The following is a 26155-nucleotide window of genomic DNA, read 5'->3' as shown; positions in this document are numbered from 1 at the left end:
TCCCTTGATATCTTCCTCCGGGATCAGCGTCGTTCGCTGGCCTAGGTATTCGAATGTTAGGGAGAAGGGATAGCCCCATTTATATCGCACTCCCTTCTCTTTCAGCAGCTGTGTGAGTGGGTGGCACATCCTGCGTTTAGCCAGGGTGTATGCCGAAAGGTCCTGGAAAATGGAGATTTGGGAGTTGTTATACGTGATCTCCTGGGCTTTCCTGGAGGCCTCCAACACCCGCGTCTTTTCCAGGTAGTAATGGAACCGAACTAGGATCGACCGGGGGCCCCCTGCCCGTCCACCCGCTCTATGCACCCGATCAAATATGAGTTCAGTGGTCATCTCTTCTTCAAAGAGGAGGGCGATTATGTTCCGCACCACTCGGGTCAGCTCTCTCTCCGTCTCCCCCTCCGTCTCCGGAACCCCAAAAATCCTGAGGTTGTTTCTCCGCTCCCTGTTCTCGAAATCATCCATCTGTCTTGACCTCTCCTCCTCTCTTTTTTCAAGGGCAGCTAGCCTCACGTTTACCTCTACTTCAAGGGTTGCCGATGAAGATTGGTTGGATTCAACCTGAAGGAGTCTGTCCTCAACTTTGTCGATCCGTTGGTCAATTTTTTCAAACTTTTGGGCAATGTCCGCACGTATATCTCAAATTTCTTGCAAGATGAAAGCAAAGCCCGCTCCATTTCGGCCGTTGAGGGTGCTGAGGATTCCGGATGGGCCATTACCTTACCGTGGGGCGGTTCTTATGCGGGGGGGGGTCCGGGTCTTGGTAACGATATTTTTGCAAATTCCTTTGCCAGTCCATCAGGTTGCCCCCCCGGGCTATCTGTCAAAGGTACCTCAGATCCTAGTGGGCCACGAGCACACCTCGCGGGTCCGTTGGAGTCTCTTCGGTGGAGGTGCTCTTCAGGGGATGGAGGCGGGAGGTGGTGGCCACCCCCTAACACTTCAACGTGACTCTGCTGGATCTTGGTAGTTGCCCCCGGGCGGGCACATGCCCCACCAGCCTCAGGAGGGGGCCTCACACCCAGGGCGGCGACTGCAGTGCGTCCGGTGCCCCTTTTTATCCTCTGGAATGGGGGAGGGGTGCTTTTGCCACCACGGGGTGGTGGACTGCTGGTCTTTTCACGATGTTGGGGGCCCCTCTTGGCAGGGTACACCCCCCCCTTCTGCGTGATACTGCTGGATCTTGGTAGTTGCCCCCGGGCGGGCACACGCCCCACCAGCCTCAGGTGGGGGCCTCACACCCAGGGCGGCGACTGCAGTGTCTCCGGTGCCCCTTTTTATCCACTGGGGTGGGGGAGGGGTGCTTTTTGCCACCACGGGGTGGTGGACTGCTGGCCTTGATGTGATGTTGGGGGCCCCTCTTGTCAGGGTACACTTTCCTCCCCCAGGGATAACCCCCGCGCGGTGGTGCCGCCGATCGGGCTCCGGGGGGGGTGGGGGAGGGAATGGGCATCTCTCTTGCAGGCGGGGGGGTGGGGGGTGGGGGGGCTCTCCAGGGAGCGCTCCAGGTTGCGTCTCCTTCCCCAGTGGCGGCGTGATTCTCCCGCGGCCTGTGCTGGCCTCCGTGGGTGGTGAAGGCAGGCTGCCTCGTCAGTCCGCTTCGGCGGGCCCGACCGCCCTCCCTCCGAGTCCCGTACCCGGCGGGCCGCGGCCCAGAGTCTGGGCTCACGGATTCCTCCGGCGATCCTTCTGTGACGGGGGGGCCTCTCCGGGGACCGCTCCGGGTGAGCGTCCCCTCCCCCAGTGGCAGTATGCTGTTCCTGCGGCCTGTGCTGCCTTAAGCGGGAGGCGTAGGGAGGCCGTTTCCTCCGATGGGCCTGCTCGCTCCTCCCCGAAATCCGCACTGGGTGATCTTGCGGCCTCCTTCGGCGATCCCGCTGCGGCAGCCGCGTCTTAGATTCTCTGCCTTCCTGAGGTCTTCAGACCCCGTTGTTTCGCTCGGTGGGGGTCCTGGGGGGGTCACAACATGATCCGGCCCACTTGCACACCGTGGGGGCGTCTCGGGGGGGGGGGGGCTCAGACCCCGCTACGACCTGGTCTCAGGAAGAGCTCGCAAATCAGGCAGCCATTGCCTGTGCGCCCCCTGGTGGCCTCCGCGCCATCAATGGTGTGTATTGTAGACCACGTAGCTGCCTCACAAATGTTTTTAATAGGAACACCTCTTTGCAGAGCAGAAGAAGTAGCCATGCCCCTAGTGGAATGTGCCCTCAATTCTTCTGGAGGATCCCTTCCCGCCAGCATGTAGAATTCTGAAATAGCTAGAATGATCCATCTGGATAAGATTGGCTTTGTTACAGCCTGACCCAGTTTGTGACCCGTATAACCTATGAATAGTTGGTCATCCAGACAAAGTTTTGACAACATTGAAATGTAGAAGCTCAAAGCCCTACATGGATCAAATCTGTGCAACCTCTCCTCCTCCTTGCTAGGAAGAGGTGGAAGATAGTAAGTGAGGAACACAATCTTTTGTCCTAAATGAAAATCTGAAATGACCTTGGGTAGAAACGAAGGCTTAACTTTCATGACGACCTTGTCCTTGTGAAATACTGTAAATGGTGGTTTAGAGGTTTCTAGCCTGCCACTCACTCTACAGGCTGAAGTTAGCGCTACTAACAAGATGGTCTTGAATGTTAGTAACTTTAAGGAACATGAATGGAGTGGTTCAAATGGTGCACACAAGACAATTTAACACCATATTAAGGTCCCAAACGGCAACCTGAAAGGGAGATGGAGGGAACACATTTGTGAGTCCCTTCAGAAATTGCATCACCAAAGATATCTTAAAGTATGACGTTTCCTCAGACGAGTGATTAAAAATGGACAGCACCGCCACGCAATGTTTAATGGTCCCAACCTAGAGCCCCAGAATGGCTAAGTACAGTAGAAAGGATAACACCTCTGGTGTTTTGCATAGCAAAGTGTCCACATTCTTGTCCCTGCACCAGCTGCAAAATTTGTTCCAGAGGCACAAAGGTTTTGTTGCTTCCATTCTAGCCAAAAGCAAAATCTCCATTGTGTCATCCGGGAGGTCCCAATCCTTATACCTCAGCCACTCAGAAACAATGTGTGAAGGCTGAGTGTCTTGACCTGTGGATGGAGAATTCGACCCTCCTCTCGCGAGAGAAGGTCCTCTCTTTTCGAAAGACACATTGGAGGGCATATGGACCTGTCCAGAAGGACCACGTCTTCCTGGCCCAATCCGGGGCAATTAACATCATGTGTCTCCCGAACTTGATCAACCTCCTAATCACATGAGGAATGACGGGGACTGAAGGAAACACGTACAGGAGTGGAAATTCCCAGTCCACCACAAACGCGTCTCCAAGCGTTCCACCTGGGGGAAATTCCCTGGAGCAGAACAGCTCGCAATTCCGGTTGACACTAGTTGAGAACAGATCCACTTGAGGGGTTCCCCAAAGGGTGAAGATCTCTTGAAGCACTTCCTGAACTAGCCCCCACTAGTGGGAGACTGCTCTGCCTGCTCAGAGTGTCCGCCGCCGTGTTCTTTTCTCCGGCTAGGTGTACCGCCAACAGAAATATTCCTTCTTGCAGTGCTCAGAATCAGAGCTGCATTGCCTCACTGCACAGTGGTAGTGACACTACACTTCCTCTCTTGTTGAGTTAGTACATGGCCACTGTGTTGTCCGTCATTATCAGGACATTCTTTCCCTGAGCAGAGGACAGAAAAGCCTTCAGCACAAGTCTGATTACTCCCAGCTCCAAAAGATTGATGTGTAGTTTGGACTCCGATGAAGACCACCGACCGCTGATTGTCTGATCGTTGGCGTGGGCTCCCCACCATGTGAGTGAGGCGTCCGTCACTACTGTTATCTCTGGCCATGGTTGCCAAAACGGTTCTCCCTTCAGAATGTTGTCCTCGCAGGCCCACCACAGAGGATCCTGTGCAACCCTGCTTGGAACCTGGAGTAGGTCTGACATGTTGCCCGAGAATTGAGACCATTGTGTCCCGAGAGGCCATTGAAGGGATCTAATTCTCAGACGAGCCTCTGGCACCAGAGTAATGCAGGATACCATTAGGCCGAGCAACCTCAAAAAGTCAAAGGCCGGGAGACGCTGGGCACTCTGAAACTTGGAGACCATCTGCAGAATGTCTTGACCCCCACCTCGGCTAGCAAGCTCTTTCCCAAGGGTGTATACAGTACAGCCCCGATAAAATGGAGCTTTTCAGATGATGTCATAAGTTACTTCTTGTAATTGAGGGAGAAGCCCAGTCTGTGAAGAAAGTGGAAGGTGATGTTGAGATGATCCAGGACTTGTTCAGGAGAACGCGATCTGATCAGCCAATCATCCAGGTAGGGGTAGACATGAATCCCCCCTCTCCTGAGCCTCGCTGCCACCACTGTCATCAGTTTGGTGAAAACCAATGGGCGGAAGTCAGCCCGAATGGCAGAATTCAAAACTGATAATGAGAACCGCCAATGATGAACCTCAGGTACCTTCTGTGCTTGAGATGGATAAGCACATGAAAATAAGCATCCTGAAGGTCCAATGACACCATCTAACCCTTGAGTTGGAGGGCCTGAAGGATCTGAGAAAGTGTGGCCATCTTGAATTCATCCTTCCTGAGAAACTTGTTTAAGTATCGCAAGTTCAAGATGGGTCTCAGTCCACTGTCCTTCTTGGGGATTAGGAAATATGGAGAATACCATCCTTCCTCTCTGCTACAGGTACCAGTTCTATAGAACCTTTCTCTAGCAGGGTCAAAATTTCCTGCACAAGAAACTCATCTGGAACCTTAAAAGAATGGCTCCCCTTTGGATGGTTCTGAAGTCTCTAAATGAAGAGGAGGCAGTAACTTTGAGTTATGGTTTCTACTGCCCAAGCATCCGAAGTAATGCCTTGCCATTCTTTTAGATGCTGAGACAAGTCTGCCTCCCACAGGGGTGTCGTGACTCAAGACGTGAGAGAGGTTTTCAGGCGGCTGAAGCAGTGACTGTTGGTAAAGATGCCGCTGCTTGAGCGGACTTTGCACCTCTCCCTCATCCACCACGAGGGAATCTTGTTTAGCCTATTTCACCAGCCATTCCTCTCGCTCTCCCAACTGAGGAGCAGTAGCGAAAGGATCTACCCCTCCAAGACAGTCCACTGGGGTGGCTGCCTGATAGTGGCACCCAAAGATTTGGCTGCCGCCTTCGAGGTCTTCAGCTGCTCAAGGCTTTCGCCAGCCTTGCTGCCAAAAAGATGAAGCCCGTCAAAAGGCATGTTAACGAGTCTAGACTGCACGTCCGGTGCAAATCCAGATTTTCTTAACCACGCAAATCTGTGAATTACGGTGCTTGCTGCCATGGCTCTACTGATGCTGTCAGCAGAATCCTGACCCGACTGAAGAGACTCGCACATGGCTTCCTTGCCATCCTTAACAATGAGCAAGAAACCATCTCTTTCCTCCCCTCCGGGAATATGCTCAACCGCCATAGAAATGCAGTCCCATAGAGTGTATGAAAACTTTCCAAGGCACATGTGGAGTTGGCCGGTTTAAGGGCCATGCTCCCAGCCGAAAATACTTTTCTTGACCAGACGTCTACCCTTTTATCATGCCTATCTGGTGGGATGGTCGGAAAAGCTGGCTGTTTCGAGGTAGTGGTTGCTGCCTGCATCATCAGACCTTCTGAGGTAGGGTGTTTCGATAAGTAGCTAGGGTCACCACTTGATGGGCGTAATTTCCTTGTCAAGTTCTTATTTACTGCAGACTTGACTCTGGTGTTTCCCAATTGGCACTTAATCTTTTCTGAAGAGCAATGTGAAAAGGTAAAATGGGATCCTTTTGAGGAACTTTATCTATAATGTCTGTAAGGTCATCTTGCTTGAAAGGGAGGGCAGGTCTGCTCCATCCCAGGTAATCCACTACCCTGGTCATCAACTGCCTCTAAGAGGCATCAGCATGTTCATCCGACTCAGGCTTTCCAAATACCAATTCCAGTGAAGTGTCCACTCCACTGGCTGTCTGTAAATTTTCATATAGATCTTTCAGTCTGGACTCCTCTGAAATTAAACTATCAGAGACATTTGGCGTGCCATATTGTAAACTGTGATGCCTGAGGAATCGATGACTTCGACAAAGATGTTTTCAGCACCAAAGGCTTTGATGGCGTTAATGTGCCCACTGGCGTCGATGGTACAGCTGGCATCAATTACCTCGACTTGTCTTGACTTATGACTCAGAGCACCCCTCAATTATTTCTCATTGTGTCGAGGCCTCAGTGCACTCGATGGGGATCTGGCCTTCATCCCGGGCTCGAGGGCGTTCAGGATTTTTCTCAAGCCCTTTCCTTACCAGCTGTAGAAGGCGCGGTAGGAACATGGCCTGCCTGCTTCGAGGGTTTTTGGCTCTCGAATAGCTTAATCATTTCTTGCCTGAATGCTTCCCATTAGGCAGGAGTGGAGGCCTTCATGGGGAGGGATATAGCTCTTTCAGGAGAGGAGTAGGACGTCAAAGTAGGCGATTTATGGTGCCCCTTCTTCGACTGCCTCGAGGACGATGAGGAGTGGTGCGAGCCACTCCTCTACCTGGAACTTCTTGCCTTCTTTCTTCGAGGAGAGCCGCCTCTCGCTTGCTCAGAAGGTTTCTTTGATGGGGTAGTCGATGGGGTCTTAGGGAATCTACCTACCGCCAATTTCCACTCCAATTTTCATCGATTGACACTTTGAACAGGCAGAAGTCTTGTTCTCCACACTGAGACACCACAAGCATACTCAAAGCGGAATGGTCAGTGACATTTTGGCATTGCAGTCTTCACACTTTTTTTTATTTTTTTTTATTGGCATTTCAAATTTTTAAAAACAATGAACATATGCCCCCTTCCCATTCGCCTCCCTCCCCTCCCTAAACCACAGTTCTATTTTGTTCTGAGAGTGTCCAAGTCTATGCAATACCAAGTATTCTTAGTTTATGCGTGCATAGTGCCATGTTATAGTCCTCTTGTAGAAATCTCAGGATCGTTCCCCAGTCTTAGACAGTGGTGTCCCCAAAGTTCGGTGGCAGGTATGAACATACCTCAAATTTCCCATTATATGGTCCTCTTGAATTGCTAAAGGTTTGAAATAAGGGATTTCTCAACCAGATTCGAGACCAGGAACTACTCAAATGCTGTTAGCTGTCTATTGGCCGCAGCCCTATACGGAGGGGCTAGCAACCAGTGTCTGACCTGAAAATATTGAAATCTCTCTGATTCCTTAAGACCCAGTTCTTTTTTGCATTATCAAACAATTTTAAGTGCATACTCTGAAACATGTACCTAATCATATTACAATTGTTTTCTTTTTCAATTTGTAAAGGAGCCTTTATCCAGGCCTGGTTTGAGCTGTGAATTATTAAAAATCGCAGAGAAAGGAGAGGGATATGTTGTAATTTGGCATCGAAACCCCACCTTATCCCACATCTTTTCGACTAACTGGGTTATCTGGCTAGCATGCATGTTATCTGGGCGATCATGTTTGGGAAGCCATAGAAGTTCTGCAATGTTTGAACCACTGATCGCTCCATTAATGTCCTCATTCCTCCTATGCAAGGGGTTTTATTATTCTAGATGAATTCCGATACCAAACCCAGTAATTCCAGAAAAAAGGTGTGTGGTACATGTATTGGGAGAGCCTGGAAAAGGTATAGCGTGTCAGGGAGAGTCATCATGTTTACTGTGTCGACCCCGCCCTAGCCACGAGATCGTTAGTGGACCCCGCCGCTGCATTAAGCATCAGAGTTCTAAAAGAATTGGGGGAAATGTACTTTATACATTGATTGTAGCAAATGTGTTAAATAGATGCCCAATAATTTAACTTTCCCTCCTGCCCCTGTAAATTGTGTTTTTGAGACACCGGAGTTACTAAAGGAGTGACAGGTAAATTCAGTATACTGTATTTTAAGGCCTGCCACTTTACCGAATTCTTCCAGCTCCTGTGTGACCATTACCAGGGACTCTACCGGGTTTGTTACTGTAATCAACCTATCAACTGCATATGCCATTACCGTATGTTTTCCCGTCCCAAATGTTGTATCCAATTATCTAATATTAGTTAAGAAGGGTTCTAAATGTATTGCATATAATAGGGGAGATAATGGGCATCCCTGTTTTGTACCACGGCTCAGCGATATTGGCAGAGGTAGTTGAGCGTTTATGGCTATTCAAATTTTGGGATCTTTATAGTTTACCTATAACATTTTCATAAAACCTGGTCCAAATCCCATAGCCTTCAATGTTTTAAAAAGAAACGACCACTCCACCCTGTCAAACGCTTTTTCTGCGTCTAGTGACAGGAAGAGTGGTGGCTGTCCTTTTTTGCTTATTCTTTCTGTCAGGTGACAGGCCCTTTTAATATGGTCATGAGTTTGCCGGTTTTTAATAAACCCAGACTGATATGGGTGGATCAAACTTGGCAGAATATCCCTCAACCTATTGGCCAGGATTTTGGTGTACATTTTTGCATCTATATTGATCAATGCAATAGGTCGATATGATCCACATGCTGTAGGGTCTTTATTGAGTTTAGGGAAGAGAATCAAATTAGCTTCCTCCACAGATGGTGTAATACGGTCCTTGTTTTTAAATGAGTTGTATAATCTTGGCAATTCCTGGGCCAGAGTCGAATTGTAGGTTTTATAGAATGTAGCAGTATAGCCATCCAGGCCTGGGGTTTGTTAATAAGGAGACTTTTGATTACATGTAAAAGTTCTTCAATTGTTATCTCTTTTTCCAATTGATCTCGTGTCTGGGATGTGATACATGGAAGCGTGACTGAGAGTAAGTACGCTTTTTGGGATAGAGGATCAGGTTTGAGTTATGAAGTTTAGTATAAAATTCAACAAATTGTGAAATGATCTGAGGTGTTGCCGTTACCAAGTCACCAATTTTATCTTTGACTCCCACAATTGTGCGTGATGCCTGGGTCTGCTTTAACTGTCTGGCCAGCAACCGGTCTGCTTTATTTGCTTGAATATAACATTTTTGTTTTACGTATAATAGCCTTTTTTCTGCTGTTGGTGTTATTAACAGATGTAGCCTCCTCCTGACATTCCTGTAAGCTTTTTTGATAGCCGGGCCACCATCAGTGTCAATTATTTTCATGATTAATGTCATTTCTGTCTCCAGTTCGGACTCAACCGCCCTACGTAGTTTATGTCTAGCTGCCCTAACAGAGCTCAATTCCCCCCTGAACGATGCCTTAAAGAATCCCATAAAGTGACCATCAAAATGCCCCTGTATCATTTATCACAAAAGATTCTTCAATTTTTGTCCCCAATGTGTCTTTCTGAATAGGGTCCCAGAATGTTTCCGAAGGGCAGACCCATGTCCATAACCCCAATTCTGTTTGAGGAAGAAGAAGCTTCAGTTGCAAGGGAGAGTGATCTGAAATGGTTATTGGAAGTATCTCTATGGTTGAAGTATTTCCCAGCATCCCTGCTAATGACCATACATAATGAATACGTGAAAACGAGTTATGGACGTGGGAGTAGTGTGTGTAACCTTTTTCTTTTCCCTTCAAGGTTGTCCAAACATCAAAAACCGCCATCTGATTAATTTTATTACGCAGCCCTTGAGAGCAACAGGGTTGTGCATGTTTTGTCCTCGCGCATCTATCATTCAATGAGTTCCCACGCCTAATTAAAATCCCCAAATATTAGCCGTTCCCCTATCATGAAAACTATCCTGGCCTGTGTTTGGGGCATAGAGCGATATTAAGGTCAATTTAGCCGAATCTATACATACGGCCACAAAAAGGAATCTACCTACCCTGTCCGTTTTGTATTAATTATTTTCACTTGTAACCGCTGCCTAAATGCTATTAAAACCCCTGCCACTTTCTTTGGCGCGTTATCTTGAATAATTGTGGGGTAGTGTCTAATATAGAGACTGGACTTGTCTTGTTGTCTGATATGGGTTTCCTTCAGAATTAAAACTTCAGGACGATGCCATGATAGGAATCCTTCTAGTTTCTTGCATTTAACCGGGGTATTCAGCCCCTGAACATTAAAAGAAATACACTTGCATGCAGTTCCTATTTTATTACACCATTTGTATTTGGTACTCTACCCCACACACTCGGGCATTTAAACATTGCATTTAAACATTGCCGAAACTTTCTGTGGTTGTCCACCCCTCCCCGGTACATAATCCTCCCCAATATTTAACGTTAGCTTGCGTCACATCTAGACGGGATTATGAATATTAGCATGTACCACACTTAGATGGAATTCTTAATTTTATCTTGTGTCGCATATGGATATAAATGGGAATGTTAGCATGTGCCACACTTGGATGAAACTGAATGGAATCGTGATCACTAGCCTGCCTCACATCTAGACAGAATATTGAAAATTAGCAACGATGGAATAGTGAATGAAAGCAAACATCAGACATAGACAAAACTGCAAGGACAGCAATGCCAATTAACCAATCCACTAACAATTTCATCCGTCTGCATACACTTCTCAAACTCTAACCAAACACAACCACAAGCCTAAAACGCAGCAATCCGCACTAACTTCACTACACTGCAACAACAAAACAAACCCCACAGAGACTTGCACAACAGCACACGACGACTACCGACCATAAAACATCCCAAGCCCAGCCGACGGACCCACCGGGCTGAGGCTGCCATCAGCACTTCACTGCTCTCTTGCACTTTTCCATCTTATTCCCACTAACTCACCCCCCCTCCCTCTTTCAGAGCCGCCAGAGCGCCAGGGGACCACTCCGGTGGTGATAGTGCGCGGTACAAATATCCTTTAACATTAACATTATTCCCAACAACTTGTCCCCCATTCCGCTGCCTCCCCCCACCCCCACCCTGGTGTGACCCATTGTACCTAGAGTACCTACAACCTTCGCTTCTCCCATGTAGATCATAATTTCCTCCAGGGTTCCCCCTAGGGTATCCTAAAACCCTCTTCTCCACCACTCCGTTGATTCCAAGTGGAGCATTCCGTACTTGAACTGTCTCCTTCGCATTCTAGTTAGCATCATGATCAGAAAAACAAAAAACTGTTCCCCTCACCATTATCCCTTTTGTTTCATTTTTTCTTCTACATTATCGGGCTCCGCAGACGAGAATTCCAACATGACCAATGCAGCCCCCTGTTCCGCATGCTGCCGATTTCTCGGGTGAATCTTCCCTGTAATCCATCTGGGGTCTGACCTTCGGCTTGGGGTAGTTGTATCCCTGCGATTTCTCTTTAATCTTAATTTGTCAACAGCTCCAATCCTTCTGCGAGAGATGTAATCCTGCGTTGCCTCCCGTCGAGTGAGAAAGTGACCCCAAATGGGAATGTCCATCTATATCTTATTTTCTTTCATTGTAGCGTTTTACCACAGGTTGCATTTCGCAGTGTTTTTGAAGGGTGATCGGGGAAAGATCTTGGTACAGTTCTATCGTTGCGCCATTATATGTAATAAGACGTTTGTCTAGCTGCCCGTAGAATTTTTTCTTTTTAAGGATATAACCCACTTGCTGCCAGCACATCACTAGGGCATGAGCCTGGATCTACTCTTCTCGGGCCGACCCTGTGAACACGATGTATTAGGATCTCTTCTTCTTCCTTTGCCCAAAGTAGCTTTGAAAATCTTGACTATTGCCTCTTTCAAGTCGGAGTCCGTAACTGATTCAGGGAGATTCCTAACCCGAATGTTTGCCCTGCGCAACTTAGTCTCTAAATCCTCACAGTGGATCTCAAGATTCTGGGTTGCTCTAGCCAAATGTTTAAGCAGCTCCTCTGACTGCCGGCTATCGAATGTCAAATCCTGTATCGCTATCTCATTAAGTTTTCCCAAATCCGTTAGATCTTTCCTAAAGTCTGTAAATATTTCTTTAATTCCCATTGTGAAGGTGGTAAATGGCATCTGAAATGACGCCGGAAGTCCTGGAAGCTCTTCACAAAGTCCTCTTTGGAAGTTGCCATTTCTGTTGTAGCAACGTCAGGGCGAATTGGAGAACTAACCTGTTGGGTCAGGGAGGTCCTGGCCCAGATGTCCTGTAAAAGGCTGCCCTTTTTAGTCTAAGTTCGAACGAGGGATTGATGAGGTCTTTTTTGTGTCCAGCATAAGGGGTCTGCCGTCCAAATGGGTCCCTCTGGTTTATACTGTCCTTAAAAAAAGCCTAGCTAGCTTTAAACGGTGACCTGGCCACCCAAATGTATGGCTTTGATGGTGCATTTAGCTCTGTTACCCTTCTTACCTCACCTCTGTAATGTTCAGGGGAGATTAATGCTGCTTAACCTAGTATATAAGTTCCTGGTTTTTCTTCTTGTTGCTTTTGAACGGTTTCAAATGGAGATATATTATTGGGGTCTTATTGTTAGGGTATGAAGGCTTATAGCCCCAGTTTTTGTCTCCTTTATATTTTTACCATGAATCAGCACTTGCTTGCCTCCACCAGCGATATTGCAGCTCACTCTGTTTCCCAATATTGCAGTGGCTGGTACATTTATGTCTGACCCCAAGTAAAATCACGGAGTGTTTATGCAGCCACCCAGTGTTTCACTATCACCCTCAGCCAAACTGAAACACGCTTATAGCAAAACCCTTGTTACACCCTTTCTGTCCTTATCTACCGCAGCACAAAATAATGTTGACGTGGCTCAGTAAGCCGTAAACGTGGACTGTGTGCCATGTATGTTCTTGTCTGTATGCTTTCAAGGATCACGTAGCGCGCGTGTGCCCCCACAAGTTGTTTCTCGAATCTGATTCAACTAATGCTGCCTTTCACAGTACCACCTCCACCAAGCCGGTGAATTCATGGCCCATCCGTCGAGTCATTGGCTCCTCCGCGCTCCATTGAGTTGTAATATGCTAGCTTCTCCCTGGCACACGGACATGTGTTGAGTTTCACAATGGGGGTTGAATGTATTACATTTTGCAATGGGGGTCAAATCGGGAAGATGATTTTAAATTATTTGTGTCCTTGAAACAATTGTTAGGAGATCATATTGTGCCTACCGTTGTCCGGCCGACTCCTACTGGCACCGTCCAGATGCAATCACCCCTGGTGTCTCGCAGCACCTGAAATCAACGTCTTTCTGGTCGTAACTGTCGCGTATTCAGTCTTCAGGTGCGGGATCTCAAAATCTCGGTTGCCCTTTGCAGCCTTTGTTCTTGTCTCCCTTCATCTCTTCAATGCTCCGGAGGTATCCGACTACAAATTGCCTCCTTAGTACGGCTCATTAGGCAAGCCCAGAGTTCATCCCGTATGAACGGGCGTGGACAGGCCATAAGCGCACCGCTTCCATTCTTCAATCCTTAACTTCGATTTGAAGGTGCAAGAAGGAAACTTTCTTCTCTGGTTCAGTTTCCACGGCTTCTGATGAGGGAAACTGCATTTAATGCTCTATTTTTATGCCTTTTACATCAAGTTGGGTACGGAGCTCCACCTGCACCCTTCCTCAGTGCACGGCGGCCATCTTGGAATAGTCTTCACACTTTTTAAACCTGGTCTTCGCGGTAGTCTGTCTCGAAGACTGAGACATTTTTGGAATTTCTCGTAGTTCTCGAAGCGTAAGCTTACTTGGAAAAACAGAACTGAAACCAGCAGGCACTGCACATTCTATATATGGCTTCAATGACATAATCCTCGAGATGAAGGCCCTCGAGGGGCATCGAGTCGACTGCATCGACGCTGAGCGCCCTAACACAAATGTTTTTTCCGAAGCAGCTGAAGCTGGATATTGGAGATAACAAAGATGAGAAATACGTGGGAGGACACCATCCATTCGAAGAGGGGTGTAGTGAGATGGGAGGAGAAGGTTGGAGTAACAGTGAGGAGGGTTGTGTAGTGACAGGTAAAGACAGGGGAGAGTAGTAGAGTGGAGTGTAGTAGCACGGGAGTAGAGTAGTAGTAGTGTGGGAGGAGAGAGTAGTAGCGTGGAAGGAGAGAGTAGTAAAGTAGAGAGGGGAGAGAATATAATAGAAGGAGACGAGAAGTCAGGAGTAGCAACGAGAGAGAACGTCGGAGGGACACAAGAGGAAGAGATAGAGGGTCTAGGAAGACCAGAGGCAGTAAGAAGAGAGGAGACTGTGGGTGAAAGGAAGGAGATGGTGTAAAGATCAGGGAGAGGAGTGAAAAGGAGCGACAGTGCAAGACTGAACCAAACCCTTTGATATTGGCACTTTTTCATCAAGCCACATTGACAATTCTGGCGGGTGTTAGGATATGGCATCTATAGAAATGCCCGGAGGGAGCCACCTAGATAAGGCTGTTGACTTTAGGCTCTCTTTACCAGCTAGATGTAAACAGTAGATGTTAACGACTGTAGTGTGAAAACCTGGGATTTTGGGACAGCAGGGATAGCCCATTAGCATGTCTTCCTACCCCTTTTCCAGCCCGGTGCATTCCATTGAACAAATCTGTGTGTCTAAATATTAAACCATCCACCTGTTTTATCGAAAAATCTAATATTAATGTTGACAACAGTCGATACACACTTTAAGCTGTTTTGTAAATAAAACCCCTTGAATCTTCTAGGAGACTCAGTGAGTTGTTGAGGCCATCTGTGAAAAGGTGCAGGGATTTACTGTAGCACACATCACTGTACAGTGAAGTGCTGCAGGAATATCATGTAGCCCCTTTTCTTTTTCTCCAGTAACATTTTTGTTACCATTTCAATTTGTGTAGGATTGACTGATGGCAGTGCTCTAAGTTCTACTACTTTTCATTGTGCTTCCGGGCATATTTATTTATTTACTATATAATGCAAGTTTGAGTATCATATGCAGCAAATGGCTGTGCCATCTGGTTTTCACTCTGCCATTTGGCCATCTTGTTTTTTTGTCGTTCTTCCCATCTTCTCAGGTATGTAAATGCACTTTTGCAGACTCCAGCTTGGAGTTCCCAGGAAAAGCAGAGGTGTGTGTATCCTTGCCGTAAATGGGGGATGGGACTGTCTTGTCCCAATCCACAATCCAGCTAGGGGATTTCTGTTGCTGGGCAGATTTGGGGAAAGATGTTGAATGGACAGCCCTTCACAGTTTGAATAGTGCAGATCCTTGGCAGGCCGGAGCAGCCCCAGCTCAAATTTCAGCTAAAAGGAGGAGTTCCAAAGCCGTTCCCCAGATAGACTGGAGCCAAGACCTCGAAGAAGAGAAGCATCATACCATAGACCCAGAAGACTACCACTGAAGACAACAAGGATTGCCAATGTCAATTCCTGGTAAAGCCTTGTCTCTCTTGTAGGGATCCAAGAAAACCCTAGTAGGTGCTTCAATCCTTGGGCAGGTAGGACCAACCAGTCCAGATCCCTGCATGAGAAGCCTGGTACCGGAAAGCAGCAAGAAGCGTTGTAGGGCCATTTTGTGGGCTGCCCTACTTTGTTCAAAGCCTCGTCAGTGCATCAGTCAGCATCCTTATTTGCAGCTTTGGACTCTTCAGGTTGTCAACTCATGGCCCATCACTCCTGCTGCTGTAGCTTCTAACCTGTAGAAAGAGATGAAGTGGTGTTTCCCTAAAGCAGACTCTTCTTCACTGCCACTTGCCTCTCCTGCTGCCGCCTGTTGGGTGTGAACTTTTCTGTCGACCATCTCTGCTGTGTCCTGGGGTCTCCTGTCACCACAGGACCTGCTGTGGCTGCTGTCCTGTGCTGTCTGTTTCATCCTGCTACAGATCTTTGGAACCATCCTATTGGAACGTGGAAAAACGCCATCTAACAGTAAACAGAAATCGCCTCCGTACTCTGCTACTCCATCCTTCCTCCTGCTGGTTTCTTGGTCCACAACCTACACCTCCTCGGACCTCACCCGAACAATCCACAACTTCCTGCTTCCTGTCCTTTATATGCCCCCCCTTCTCTTGCCATAGATCTGTTATCCTTGTCCAACCTACCTGTGCTTTCTCCGCCTGGGGAGTGTTATATGACATAATATGGCATTTATAACGCGCCTGTACACAAGTGTTTCAAGGCGCAACGAGGCAAGGGAGGGGGGGAACAAAGGGAGAACAGACAACGGTCCTACTAGGCCAGGTGTCATTCAGATTGCGCACTTGCATGGGATGGGGTAAGGGGCAGTGCAGTACATGGGCATAGAATAAAAATAAGTAAAGTAAAAGCCAGCAGGTGGCAAGTGCAAAGGTAAGTGCAGACATCAGGTGTCAAGTGCTGGTAGTGGGACTGTAGGGATACAGAAACAGTCCCCAAGTACGGGGTTGCCAGGCAGGCAGTGCAGGTGTGTGCGACTGGCGGGAGATGGACCTGGACCCGAGAACAGAGGGTGGCCAGGTAACCAGTGCAGATTCAGTTTCAGCAAGGAGTTCAGCAGGGGAGAGGGTGAGAAAGGCAGGAGCATAGAGAAAGGTTTTGAGGTGCTTCCGGAACCAGAGATGGTTCTCCACAAGTTTCAGGGAGGCTGTTCCAGAGGGAGACCCCAGCTGAAGAAAGAGATCAGCACCAACTTGTTGCTTGGAGAAGCGACAGTGAAAACATGAAATAGGGAGCGAATCCCCCATGGATGTGGGCGGCATAGATCGCCCCGGGGAGCCGGTTCAGGAGGTGTGGGAACCCCGGTGCTCGCGTGGAGCTCCGCCCCACCCGCTGCGGCGAGATAAGCGGGTGCCCCATCCAGTGCACAGGGGGAAACCGAGAATCTGAAGGTGGAACTGCGGAGGAGGCATTGGGGCGAGGAGCGCTGCACCGCTGCCCCCACAGCCGCGGACAGGCATTGGAAGATTTGTGGCGCCGGACGAGGAGAGCGGGACCCAGGAGCGACTGGGGAGACGGAGAGGAGCACACGGAGGGTGGCGGACATCAGAGGTGAACGAGACGGTGGGGGCCCCCGTAGCCTACCTGGATGAGGGACCTGAGACCCCACCTCCCCCTGTTTGCCTACACCACAGTCAAAGGAGTTAAAGCGGAGGGGGGGGGGGCAGTGGAATTGCAGGGGCGACCCAGCACAGGCATGTGACAGCTCCCGCGGCTGACAGCCGCCTCCACACTCAGGGATGAAAGGGGATCGCCCATAGGAAGAAGCCTGCAAAGAAAAGTGCTTAGAGCAAAGGCACGCAACCCCAGCCAGTAACCGTACACCGGCTAACATCGGAGAGGCACCCAAAGGAAACGCAAAACCCCCCGCAATCTGTCAAGATGTCACGGTCGAAGGGGAAGGGGGGAGCCTTCCAATCTACACCCCAAACCCACAAACAGGATTCAAGTCTCCTCCAAATGTGGTCTTCGGATACACCGGCGCCCCGAAAAGACGGGCCAGGGGAAGCCCTCACAATGGGCACAAGCACCTCAGATCAAAACACTCTCCATCCGCCGTCAAAGGAAAATATGCGGGCCTGGTTCGTGGAGCTCCAAGACAAATTTATGTCCACAGTTCAGGACCAATTTACCTCCCTCAGGAATGAGATGAAACAGGCGATACAGGAGATGAAAGTGGATGTGGCAAAGTTGGAGGAAAGGACGGATACGGTGGAGAAGATCGTACAAAATCTAGATGAGGAGGCGAAGCAGATTAGTGAAACTCAAGAACATCTGCTGAGACTCGCTCACAATTTAGAATTACAATGTGAAGATCTGGAGAATCGCTCCCGCAGATCCAATATTCGCATTAAGTTTGTGCCAGAATCTGTCTCGGACAAAGACCTCAAGAGCACAATACAAGAGGTGTTCAGAGATATAGCCGAGGCCCAAGAAACACAAGACATAGGGATAGACAGAATCCACAGGGTAGGCCCAAAAAGAACAGGCGCCCCAGGGGAGAGACCAAGAGACGTTTTAGCGGCACTGACATCATACCCGCAAAAGGAACTGATCCTGAGGAAAGCAAGGCAGCTGGATCACATAAGGATGAACGGGGTGGATATACAACTCTACCAGGACTTGGCCTCTGTGACACTCTTGAAAAGAAGGGAGATGGGCCCACTGGTGAGGGAACTGATGAAGAAAGAGATCAGATATAAATGGACATTCCCATTCGGCCTACTATTTGAGTGGGAGGGCAAACGGAGAAGAGTGACCTCGTATGAGGAAGGCCTCCACATATTGAACATGCAAACAGATGAAACGGAAGTGAGAACAGCCAGGTCAAATTGGGACCCGCAAAAGAGACTAAGTGGATGGGCGGGGGCTCGCCAAAGGAGGAGGAAGGGTGGAGGGGGGAGGGCGACGTCATCATCATCAGGGGATCACCAAAGAGAAAAGTGATGACGGGTAGGCACAGCGCACTGAGGGGAAGGCCAGAAGAGAAAGTAACAGTAAACCTCGGAACACTAAAATATCAGGCCCGGCGGGGACTAGGGATCGGGAGGCACCCCGCTGAGGTTGTAGGATGGACTGGGGTTTAGGAATCCCCGCACAGTTGATCCTGAGCTATGAGAGGGCAGGGAGCGATAGGCGAAACGCCCTAGCAACCTTAGGGGCCCGGGCCCTCCTCGGGATCGAAGTTGTATTTTGGTTAAATGTTGAGGGGAAGTTGGGGAGTTGGGGGGGACCGGGGGAGGGAGCACAGGAAGAAGGAAGAGGCAATGGTATGGGGGAACGATGCAAGAAATGATAGATCAGAAGAGATGGGGAAGATAAGAATATTCTCACAAAACATAAGGGGGCTGAACTCTCCGGTAAAAAGGAAAAAAATGGAGGCTATGGTGAGAAGGGAGAAAGTGGAAATCTTGCTCCTGCAGGAGACACATATAAAGGCCCTAGATAAGAAAAAAGTACGCCTCAGTGGCTACACGATTTGGGCGCAGGCAAATGCAGGGGGAAAAAGAGCGGGAGTGCTGATAGCAGCAAAAGAGGGTTTGATGGCAAACCTAGTGGATACCCGAGTGGACAGGGAAGGGAGATTCGCTTTTGTCAATATTTCAGTAGAGGGCCATATTTTCACCCTAGCGGCAATATACGCGCCAAACTCAGGGCAAGACGGATTCCTTAGAGACACCCTGGGGAAACTGGAGGATTTCGCGAAAGGTGAGATAATAATGGGGGGAGATCTGAGCCTGGCCTGGTGCCCTGGCCAAGACAGGAGTGCGGGGGGATCACTAGCACAAGGGGCCCCATCCAAGCAACTTAGGCAAAGGATGGAACAGATGTCATTGAGGGATGTCTGGAGAGAATTGAAGGGACAAGAAAGCGGATTCACATATTACTCGCACGTGCACAACACAATGTCGAGGATAGATTATTTCTGGGTATCAGTGGGATTAGTTGGGAAGATCCAGGGAGTTGAAAAGGGATCAATAGCGCTGTCAGATCACGCCCCGCTGTGGATCGATCTTCAAACCCCAGGCAATGGGAGAGGCCTTTGGAAATGGAAACTGCCCCCCGACATATTAACAGATCAGGTTCAGGGGGAGGAACTAAGGGACAAAATAATAGAATTCTTTGAACACAATGACAATGGAGAAGTCCCACTGGGAACTGTATGGGAAGCCTTTAAGGCGGTAACAAGGGGTCATATAATAGCGTTAAAAGCCGCCAAAGACAAAGAGCACCAGGAATGGGAAAGGACACTCGAGAGGAAATTGACAGAAATTCAAGGGGAGCTCATAATTCATCCCACAAAATGCCTCAAGAAAGCTATGAAGCATGTGCAGGGTCAAATAGAGATGCTCCGCAACAAAAAAGCAGGGAAATCCCTCCTCTACCTGAATCAGCGATACTACATCAAGGCTACCAAAGGCGGCCGATATCTGGCGAGACTACTCAGAGATAAACAGAAAGCAAGGACGATATTGAACATCAAAGACGCACAAGGGAACCCACACACAATCACTAAGAAAATCGGGGACGCCTTTAAAATCTTCTATCAAGGACTATATGCAACAGAGAACCCAGACGAAACGAAACAAGATAGGTTCCTGCGATCCATCCCTATACCGACCATAACAGAAAGGGATAAGCAGGCCCTAGAATCAAAGATTATGGAAGAGGACGTTAGAAGGGCAATCAAAAGTCTCCCAAGCTCAAAGGCACCAGGTCCGGACGGCTATACAGCCCCGTTCTATAAAAAATTTGCAGATATATTAATTCTGATACTTACCAGGCTACTAAATACATTCAAGGACAGTGGAAATGTGACTCCATCCATGAATGAGGCGAAGGTCCTCGTGTTCCACAAGGCAGGCAAAGATCCGTCTCTCCCGGGCTCATATCGCCCGATAGCCTTAATAAACCTGGACGCAAAAATATACACGAAGGTACTGGCGGCCAGACTATCACCCCTCCTCCCGACATTAATTGACAGAGACCAGTCAGGCTTCATCCCCGGTAGACAAACTCAGGATAATTTAAGAAGAGTAACCCACTTGATAGAAAAAATAGGTATTACCCACAAATCCGCAGCACTACTCCTTAGATGCCGAAAAGGCATTTGATCGAGTAGAATGGTCCTTCCTCTTCAAGACACTAGGACACATGGGATTCGGGGAGCAATTCATAAATATGGTAAAAGCCAACTACAATTCCCCTGCGATCAGAATAGCAGTAAATGGAGAGGTCACAGAAAGGGTGGAGATTACAAGGGGTACGAAGCAGGGCTGCCCCCTCTCGCCACTATTATATGCTATATTTTTGGAGCCCCTTCTAATTAGGATAAGGGAATCACAGGGGGTGAGGGGGATAGAGATGGCGGGCAGGCAGCACAAGGTTATGGCATATGCGGACGACATGCTGCTAGCCTTGGAGGACCCAGTGCAATCCTTGCAGAGAGCCACAGAAATACTTGAGGAATTTGGGGGAATCTCCGGCCTAAAGATCAACAGGGAGAAATCAGAAATTATGCTCCTAGCAGGGAACAAAGAAGCACTAAAAACAGTGGCGGGTACGCTAAACCTGAAAATGGTAGAGGGAGGCATAAAGTACCTAGGGGTGACACTCATGCATAGGGTAGACATGATCTATCAGAATAATAACATACACCTACTAGGTAGAATCAAGAAGGATCTAGATAGGTGGAGCCCCCTAAGGATCTCATGGTGGGGAAGAATACAATCCATAAAAATGAATATACTACCAAAGGTGCTCTACTACTTCCATGCCTTCCCAGTCTCGGTCCCAGATTCATTTTTCAGAACTCTATCCAGGACCATTTCACAGTTTGTGTGGAACAGGAGACCTCCGAGGTTAGCTAGAGCCATCCTCATGGCACCAATAAACGCAGGCGGAATGTCCCTACCCCACTTCACGAAATACTTTCAGGCAGCCCAACTCTGGGTTTTGAGGGAATGGTTGGGGGAGAACCAACAGACAATCTGGGTAACCCAGGATAGGGCGTTGCTAGAACCCCCCTGGAGGATCTGCTGTGGAAACAAAAACAACACAGACACGAGAACCTTCGAATCAGTGAAATCCTGAGGGCCACCTTGAAAGCCTGGGACGACCAGACCAAGAGAGGAACTATGACCACCCCACTGGGCCCCTTCACTCCCATCTGCGGGAACCCACAATTCCCCCCAGGACAGGAACCAAGCGGATTTGAGAGGTGGGAGGCGGCAGGATGTAGAAAGATTGGAGAAATGTTCATAGACAAAGAAATAAGATCCTTCACAGGATGCAAAGGTATGTGGAAATTAACGGAAGCGGACAGATTCAAATATGAACAGTTAAAGCACTGGCTGAGCACACCAGAGGTCTCCCAGGCGGCCACGAGGGACCTCACACCATTCGAGACATATATTGTGACCAATCCAGGGGACAAAAAGCTAGTGTCCACACTGTATAAATATATTAACACACAAGAGGAAGAAGTAAAATGGACCTACATGAGGAGATGGGAGGCCACGCTGGGGGAAGAAGTGACCAGGCAGCAATGGGAGGAACTGTGGGCGGACATCCCCAAACTTACCAGGGCTGTTCAAACCAGGGAAATGTGGTGGAAAATAGTTACCCAATGGCACTATACCCCAGCGAGGCTAAAATCAATGTACGTGGACACCTCAGATCTCTGTTGGAGGGGGTGCTCGGATGTGGGCACCTGGAAGCACATATGGTGGGAATGTCAGTGAGTGAAGGACTTCTGGAGTGAAGTGCAAAAGGAAATTGTCAATATAATTCCAGAGGCTGCCCAGATGGGGGAGAAAGTGTGGCTATGCGGACTCAAAGACCCACAGGCCAAGAAACTAAACAAATCCCAACGGAGGAGCTTTATGGGCCTGGTAATCGTGGCATGGGCAACGATTGCACAAAATTGGAAGAGACGAGACCCACCACTGGTATTCACCTGGCTGCAAAAAGTCTGGTCCCAAATGACAATGGAAAAGATAACGAACCACTTACAGGACCAGAGCAACACTTTTACGAAGGAGTGGGGACCGGTACTGGAATACCTGAACTCTGACTACATGGCACAATGGTGCCCACACAACATCAGAACCTCGGACATATACAGCTTGTAAAGTTCCCGAAAGGAAAACACAAAAGATCAGAACTTCTTCCGTGGGGGGGAGGGGGACGGGAGGGTGGGGGAAAGTTGGGGAGATCACCGATGTCGATTTTATTTTCTGCATAACCCTGTGAAAACGAATAAAAATATGTTTTAAAAAAAAAAGGGTACATATCAGGATGATGTACAAAATAAAGTCTGTCCACTATCTAGAAACCTAAGCTAGCCTGATCCCCGCCACTAGGACTAAAAAGGAAAAGCATCTAATGTAAACATAAAAAATAAAAAATCCTAAGGGCCCTCTGCCCAAATTATATATTCTTGGCTGGTTTCTGGCACCCGCTGTCCGGTATCTGGATTAGATGAGGCTTTACGCCCTCAGCAAAGTTCCAATATGATCACCATCAAATTTCTTTGGGCTTTTCATCCTATATACAGTTCAAATAAGAATGTTCAAAACATTTCCTTAGGGCTTCCCACCCAATGTACAAGTTGTCATGTACCACTCCTTTAGTTGGTCCATCGGGAGGAGATGGCGCATCGGTCCATCTCGGAATCACCATCACTGTTTTAGCCCATCCAAAGATAGTTGCCACGGTAGTAATCCACTATGTGATGTCCACAAGATGACCTACACTATTGACACGCAATTCTGTGATGTCATTTCAAGACGGCACTGCCGTGTTCCGGAATTAGCACATACCAAGAACAGAGCTGCTTCAAAAGGAAGCCGGGACATGTACTGATGTGTCGCAAAGCACATGTTAGTGTGGACTATTGCGGATGATCTGCCTTGTGCTCCTTCTTGCCCGTTTCCTGCCACCTCTCCAAGCCCCTTTCCAGTCTCCAGTCACCGCTCTCTACCTGGAACTTCCCTTCCTTTCTGACTCTCTCTTTGTACCCATCGTCTTTAGTCCTGCCTGTCTGAATGACTAGTAGCATTCTTATCCCCCATCAGCTGTGACCTTCATCTGAGGGCTTAACATATCAGGGGTTTTCTCTTAGCAACCACCATGGGGGTCCTTCTCTCCTACTGACTTCATCAGGGTGGTAGTGGGATCACACTGCAGACTGGCCACTATACTTCTTTAACCTACACCAGCACGCAGAAAACCAGAACTGCAGGTATGTGGTGACTTGATGATTGTGTACCCAACAGGTGTAGTGAGTGTCTCTAGGCCTCCTGGCCCCCTACATAGTTCAAGTCCTGTATGAAACAACGTTCCTTCAAATGTCTCTGGATAGCAGAGTATCCTCTGGCTCAGTTTGGAACCCCTTTTGCTCCTACTACTCCTTAGGGTCTCGCGTTTCACCCCCTCCAGATTGCTTACATCTCTGTATTCCGCTCTCCAACACCTTTCCAGCTCTGTCTCAGAACGGCCATTCTGCTGCCTCCTGAAAGAAGGGGGGGCGATATATATATGTATATATATTCCGGAAAGTTGCGACCACCGTTCCAGTCCTCATTCCCATTCTCCTTCCCTTGGAGATGTGAGGAGTTATAGACTGTTACCTCATTTATTTTTTTTCCTGAGGCTGCCTTGATTCTCTCCAGTATATTTTGTGTGGTGTACTTTTTATTTAGTTTGGTTATGTGAGTTACGTTCGGTCCCATTAAGTGCTCCTTCTACTTTGCTCCTTGTGTACTCCTATTATGGGATTATTATGTATAAGTAATTCACGTTTTTGTTGTGGCAGTCTGTTGTATTACTTTGCAGGATTACGTGGCACAACTGCCATCTAATTTGATGGTATCAGTGCTGTCTTCAAGTTCTTTTTTGTGACATCAACGAATTATCAGATCCAGAGCCTGTGCTGCACATCAAATAAGTGCCTTTAGGGCATCCAGTATCTATAACAGCAATTACGGAGTGGAACTTGTCGAGCTTGGGTTTGACTAAGTATGTGTATAATAGTGCTCTTATCTTGCAAAATCTGGTTGTTAGCCTTTGTGCTGAAATGCCTTCTGGGCGCACGTTCACAATTAGCGCCGACTCCCTATTTGATCTTGGACAAATCCCATTTGCCACTATTTTCTGTTGGATATCTCCCCATGAGAGCATGTCGTGATCGTGGTTCTACTGTAGCAAAAAGCTGCCGAAAAGCTATGAAATCTTAACAACTCCTGTATTATGCCAGTTAATTAGGAGAATCACATTTACATTAGGGGTCACTTACTTAAACGTCACTGGACAATGTGATGAAATATAATGCCATAAACAGTCTTTGAACATGTCACTCATCTACTTGCTGGAAATTCAACATTACGAAATACTTTATAAAATGTGAAAGTAATGCTAAACAGCAGTGACAATTTAACCACAGCAATGGGAGCTAATGGAGAACGAAAATATGAACTAATGCAAAATAACGTATTTACCTTACTTCATCAAAAAGGCTAGTCATCTCACCAACAAGTCGCTGGTTTTCTTGTTCAAACTGGGAAGGAGATGCAATAAAACATGGTTGAAATCAGCCTGTAACACGTTTACGTGATCATTTACAACGTGGTGCACAGAGAAAAATGTAAGCTCCATAAACATTTCCTATTTTGTATTCTGTGCAGAGAACGCGGCTAGTTTTCTGCGGCTGTAACTTAATATCGAAGATTGTTTCAGATTACCTCCAAATAGCGTGAACTCCAGACATGTCAAATCCAAACAATTAGACATGTGGTGAGGATGACGCGCAATAGGCAGCCAAAGACTTTCATCTATGGCCATACATATTTGCTGCTCACAAGCTTTATGAATGCATTTTATCATGGCGTCCTTGCAGTTGTGGAGATGTGTCTCATTATTCAAAACAGACAACGCTACCTACAAAGCAAATTAGTGATTCTAGAGGACTATGGAACACATGCCGATTGCTTTAAAGTTATTTAAATATTGAAAGTGCATTGAGAGTGGGGTTTCTCCCCATTCTCCTGCAAATTATGAATTTCAATGATGAATTTGAGTCCTGAGTCTTGAATTTATGTTAAGGATGAACCTGAGTGGTGTTTCGAACAGAAATAATTTACAGAGTAGGCAAACACAGACAGACAGTTGAGGCAGTAGTAGCATACCTGGGCATCACGGATCAGGCCCTGCAGTGGTTGACCTCCTTCCTCTTGGACCGCCACTCCCAGGTCCAACTTGGTTAATTTCTCTCTGCCACCTCTCTCCACCTGTTGCGTTTCCCAAGGCTCTATACTCTCACCCTTGTTTTTCAATCTCTACTTGGCCCCTTTGGCCTCCCTGATCTCTAGCTTCTCCTCTAACTTTCAATGTTACGCGGATGACACTTGGCTCTCCTTCAGGCTCCCCTCAGCCTGCTATCCTCTCTTGCTCATTCCAGTCTATCTGCGATTCAGGACTGGTGTGCCGCCTTCTCTGCCTTAATGCCAGTTAGACGGAGATCCTTCTCATGTGGACTCCTGCTCGTGATTTCCCTCTCTCACTCTGGCCGCCCTCCTTGGTCCCTCTACCTTCACCTACCTTTGAGGCAAAAAACCTTGTTGTCATCTTCGACTCCATTCTCTCTTTCGCCACACATCTTGGAAATCCAAGAAGTCCCATTAACAGCTGCACCTCCTCCAAGGTACTCTTCCCTTTCTCACCTTCCCCAAGAAGCTCACTGTCTCCAGAGCCCTGGTTCTCTCTAGTCTGGACTACTGTCACAGCCTCTTTCCCAATCTGCCTTCTGCTGCTCTCCACCCTCTGGAACTAACCCAGAACAGGACTGCAAGACTTATCCTTGGCCTCAAGCCCAGGGCCGTATCTCTCCAGCCTTGAAATCCATTCACTGGCTCCCGGTGGCTGCAAGGATCAAGTTCAAGACCCTTTGCATTGTCC

The 26155-nt window shown here is 48.0% G+C and overlaps 1 protein-coding gene across 1 annotated transcript in view; it reads right to left on the bottom strand.

Annotated features, from left to right (window-relative positions):
- The window catches only part of STX18 (syntaxin 18), a 559937-nt gene that overhangs the window by 140079 nt on the left and 393703 nt on the right, over positions 1 to 26155 (bottom strand). Inside the window, exon 8 of the mRNA XM_069641306.1 lies at positions 24700 to 24758. Coding sequence (XP_069497407.1) covers positions 24700 to 24758 — 59 coding nt within the window. The remainder of the gene's footprint in view (positions 1 to 24699; positions 24759 to 26155) is intronic.

Source organism: Ambystoma mexicanum, chromosome 1q (assembly GCF_040938575.1).
Source record: "Ambystoma mexicanum isolate Mex_15411 chromosome 1q, UKY_AmexF1_1, whole genome shotgun sequence".
NCBI lineage: Eukaryota > Metazoa > Chordata > Amphibia > Caudata > Ambystomatidae > Ambystoma > Ambystoma mexicanum.
The sequence above is the reverse complement of the archived record's forward strand: the minus strand, read 5'-3'. Positions and strand labels throughout refer to the sequence as shown.